Source organism: Propithecus coquereli, unplaced genomic scaffold, assembly GCF_000956105.1.
Source record: "Propithecus coquereli isolate 6110/MARCELLA unplaced genomic scaffold, Pcoq_1.0 Scaffold3, whole genome shotgun sequence".
Lineage (NCBI taxonomy): Eukaryota > Metazoa > Chordata > Mammalia > Primates > Indriidae > Propithecus > Propithecus coquereli.
Window position 1 is genome coordinate 12,564,285 of NW_012148618.1, and position 4,235 is coordinate 12,568,519.

The window sequence follows — 4,235 nt, forward strand, 5'->3', positions numbered from 1 at the left end:
CCTTGCCGCTCCAGCCCTCGACAGACAGGAAGCCCACCGAACTTCGGCTCCGCAGCGGAGACAGCCAGGGATCCCAGGGCCGGTACCCATGAACCACCGCCATCCTTTGCCGGGAACCCAGGTGGGAGCGCGGCCCCGCCTCCCACGCTGCGTCGGGGGTGGGACAGGGCGGGGCGCCGGGCGCCGGCGAACGGCGAGGGCCGGGCCGGGGGCGGGGCCAGGGGCGGAGCGGAGCGCGCATGCGCGGTCGCCTTTGTGTGGGTCGAGCGGCGGCGGCGGCGGCGGCACTGGCGGTCCCACTGGCAGGCGGGCAAGAGGGGAGTCCGGGCGGCGTCCGGCGTGGGAGCCGGGGGACCACCATGGTAAAGAAGCGGAAAGGCCGCGTCGTGATCGACTCGGACACAGAGGACAGCGGCAGCGACGAGAACCTGGATCAGGTGAGGGCAGGCCGCGGAGGCGCGGGCCGGCGGAGCGGGAGGGCTGAGTCGGAGCCACCGGAGCCGGCAGCAGCCCGGGCCCCGAGCCTCCCGACCCTAGCTCCCGGCCCGCTCAGTGCCCTGACTGCTGCTGCAACCCGCTTCTTGTCCTCCCCGCAGCGTCGGCGCCCTCGGAGTCCGGCCCGGGCCTGGAGACGGAGCCCCGAGGACTTGGCGCCTTGGGCGGGGAGGCGGGGCAGGGACCTGGCTGATGGGCCTTGGGCTTGGGGGTACCGAAGGGGGCCGCGATCTGCTGGAGTCAGATCGGGGCGGCGGGCTGCAGGCCAGGCGATCGGGGCCCAGAGAGATAGGAAGTGTCGCCCGCCAACCCGGGAGGGTGGGAGGTTTTGGAGGAGGTGCAAGGGTGAGCGTGGGGTGGTGGGGGGGCGAGAGCCGAGAAGGTGCGGGCTCTGGAAGATGAAGTTTTTCAGACACGGAGTGTGGACAGAGAGGAGGGACATGCGTAAATGTCCCAAGAAGCCTCTGTCGTACTTGGCGCGGCACGAGTTAGCTGTGGGCACGAGTTTATTTGGCGACTAGGGTCGTTTGTGTTAGAGAAGGGCCCCCGTTGGGATGTCAGACCGAGAAAAACACTCTTAGGAGGAGGAAAGAGGGCAGCACTGGAAGAAATGGAGAACTGTGTTGGGCAGCTTGGCGGTAGTATGGCCCAGGCCTTTTGGCCTTTTTCATGCAACATCGAGAATTCTTTCTTACTTGAAGATTGTGCAGGAAGCATTGAAAGTAACTTTTGGCCTGATTGTCTTGAACTGTTTATACACTCTAGAAAATATTGTAGGAAGGAAGCTGCTCTTTGTAACAGTGCTCTAGTGATACCTAGTTATACCAGGAGATACAAAGATGGTTTCCCCCATGTTTAATGAACAAATGATATAAAGAAAGAATATGCAAGAGATGGTAGCTTTCTAAGTTGAATAGAGTACTAAACTTGGAATCTGAAAATTTGAGCTCTAGGCTGGGCTTATCCTGTATTTTAGCTATGTATCTTTGGTCTTAACTGTAAAATCAAGATGTAACATCAGCCTGTATATCTAATTGGGCTATTATAAGGATCAAGTGTTTATAAGAATGAATGGTTCTGCAAACATTAGCAAAGTTATAAAGTTTTTGTGTAAATGACTTCTTGGGGGTCCTTTGTGTTAGGCCAGGGGTCTCAGGACTAAAATAATAGTTATGAAAGGGGAGGACTTTTAAGAACGAAGGGCTAGAGAGGTATCAAAGAAAAGCTGTTTTAAAAATGATGGTTGAGAGGTGGGGAAATAATGGGGCTTGCAGAGAACTATCTAAGGAATAGAAACCTTGTTTTGGGATGGAAATCGAAAATGTAAGTTGAAAGTGTTCTCATTGAAAGGCTCCTGAAGTTTACAAAAATACACTCTTGACTGTCAAAGTTTGATAGGTAATTTTAGACTGGGAGTTAGGATTAGAATTTTTTTTTTCTTTTACTATTTTGTGATCTGCAAATGTAGATGTTCCAGATAATCACATCAGTTACCATTTACATAGTGCTTACAGTGATGTAGAGACCTTAATTGTTTTATTTACATTGTCGAGTTTTCAAATTATGGTTAACTTGTAATCACTTTTCCCACTTTACATATGAAGAAAATGGAGATTGAAGAAGTTAAATAATTCATACAATTAGTAAGTGATAGAGTTGAGATTTGTACCCAAATCTACATGAGTACAAGGCCTATACTCTTTCCACTCAACCAACTTAATCTGTTAAATTTAAAATTTTTCATATTGCAAAATGAGAATAATGTTTCATGGCCATTTTCCATGTTGCTAGACTTTGTGTGTGTGTGTGTATGTGTGTGTGTGTGTGTGTGTGTGTAAGACAGGGTCTCATTCTTGCTCAGGCTGGAGTGCAGTGACATGCTTACACCTCACTGCAAACTACAACTCCGAGGCTGAAGCAATCCTCCTGCCTCAGCCTTGAATAGCTAGGACTATAGGCATGTGCAACCATGGCCAGCTGATTTTTAAAATTTTTTGTAGAGATGGAGTCTCCCTATGTTGTCCAGGTTGGTCTTGAACTCCTGGCCTCTAATGATCCTCCCACCTCGGCATCATAAAGTGCTGGGATTACAGACATGAGATTACAGGCATGTACCCAGCCTAGAATTCTTGTTTATAAAGTACACTGAATAGAGGAAATTGGTACATCAGTTAAAAAGATTATTTGGATGGCTTTCTAGGTAAAGCACTCTCAAAACATCTGTTCCAATGAGGAATGAACTAAACTGCAAGTTATTCTGCCCTTAGTGGTTTCCATGGAATTCTGATGAATGAAATGAATTGAGTGCTTCCTTTTGTGGTAGAGAATTTCACCTGATCCACAAAGAGCTTTTCCACAGTGGAAACTGGAGGGGATTGCAACCTTAAGTCCAATTTTAAATATCTATTTGTGAAAAAATAAATAAATGTGAAATTTGTAGGTAATACCTGATAATGTTTTAACAACATTTTCAACTTCTTCCCCTTCAACTCCTCATTGGCATTCTTGTTATCAGATGAGAACTAGATCTAAAGGCATTTTCCCTGCACATCCTAACAGGGGCACCAATGCCTTCTATCTATTTGTGTGTTCAGCATTGTGCCAGTCTCTCAGAGGAATCAAAGAGAAAGATCTCTGCCCTCTGGATGTTTTCACCAAAGACCTTTAGCAGAAGTTCACGGTCAGTGTGGTTTTGGGGCCTTTAGGAATCCTCAGAACACAACTAATGCATTCTGGCCCTTTTCTGACCAAGATGCCTTGGGCTGTTCCATCTAGTTCTGAGTCTCTATTAGGGATATAACATTAGACTTACTATCTAGTTTACAGTTCTTGTGGAAGGAACAAACCATAATAGATCACTGAGTGTCTAGTGTGGAATGGAGCATAATTATTAAGGAGGCCTTTTGTCCCTGATTTCTCCAGATGGAAACCTAAGCCATAATGTCAAAAATACTACCTCGAACTAAGTAATCTTTATTGAAGACGAGCTAGGTGAGCCTTGTAGTCTGGTTTTTTCTGGTGGAGGCGGGGAGGGCCTATGTATCAGAAGCTCCCTGGTTTGCTTATTTAAAATGTAGGCTGGGGGCTCACACCTGTAATCCTAGCACTTTGGGAGGCCAAGGCAGGAGGACTGCTTGAGGCCCAGAGTTCAAGACCAGCCTGAGCAACATAGCGAGAATCCATCTCTACAAATAATAGAAAAATTAGCCAGATAGGGTGGTACGTGCCTGTAGTCCTAGCTATTAGAAAGGCTGAGGCAGGTGGATTACTTGAGCCCAGGAGTTTGAGGTTGCAGTGAGCTATGGTGATGCCACTGTACTCTATCTAGCCTGGGCAGGAGAGCAAGACCTTGTCTCAAAAAAAAAAAGTTAGTTGAGAGGTACAGGGTATATAGCAGTTTCTATCCTAGACCTATTGAATCAGACTCAAGTGATAGAGCCCTGGACTCTGCAGTTGTAACAGGTACAGCCCAAGTAATTATGATTTATGTTAATGATTAAGACCACTGTCTGTGTGCAAGTTAATCTTTTTAGTAAGACACTACTATAAGTAGTTTGGAAGAGAAATAGCTTCCTGTCTGCCATAGTGCATCCAAGTTAAAGGCACACACATAACCAAAGGAAATTGACAAGGATGTTTAAAGTGGCAAAGCTGCTGGTTCCTCTAGATCTCTGAATTTATTTGAATTGTTGGGATGCTTTTTATTGAGGCCTGTATCTTCATTTTTTGGTTTTTTTTTT

The 4,235-nt window shown here is 47.1% G+C and overlaps 1 protein-coding gene across 1 annotated transcript in view; it reads left to right on the top strand.

Annotated features, from left to right (window-relative positions):
• The first annotated feature begins 239 nt into the window (after positions 1–239).
• RTF1 (Rtf1, Paf1/RNA polymerase II complex component, homolog (S. cerevisiae)) overlaps positions 240–4,235 on the top strand; it is a 79,542-nt gene continuing 75,546 nt past the window's right edge. Inside the window, exon 1 of the mRNA XM_012649376.1 lies at positions 240–437. Within this exon, the coding sequence (XP_012504830.1) occupies positions 240–437 (198 nt within the window). The remainder of the gene's footprint in view (positions 438–4,235) is intronic.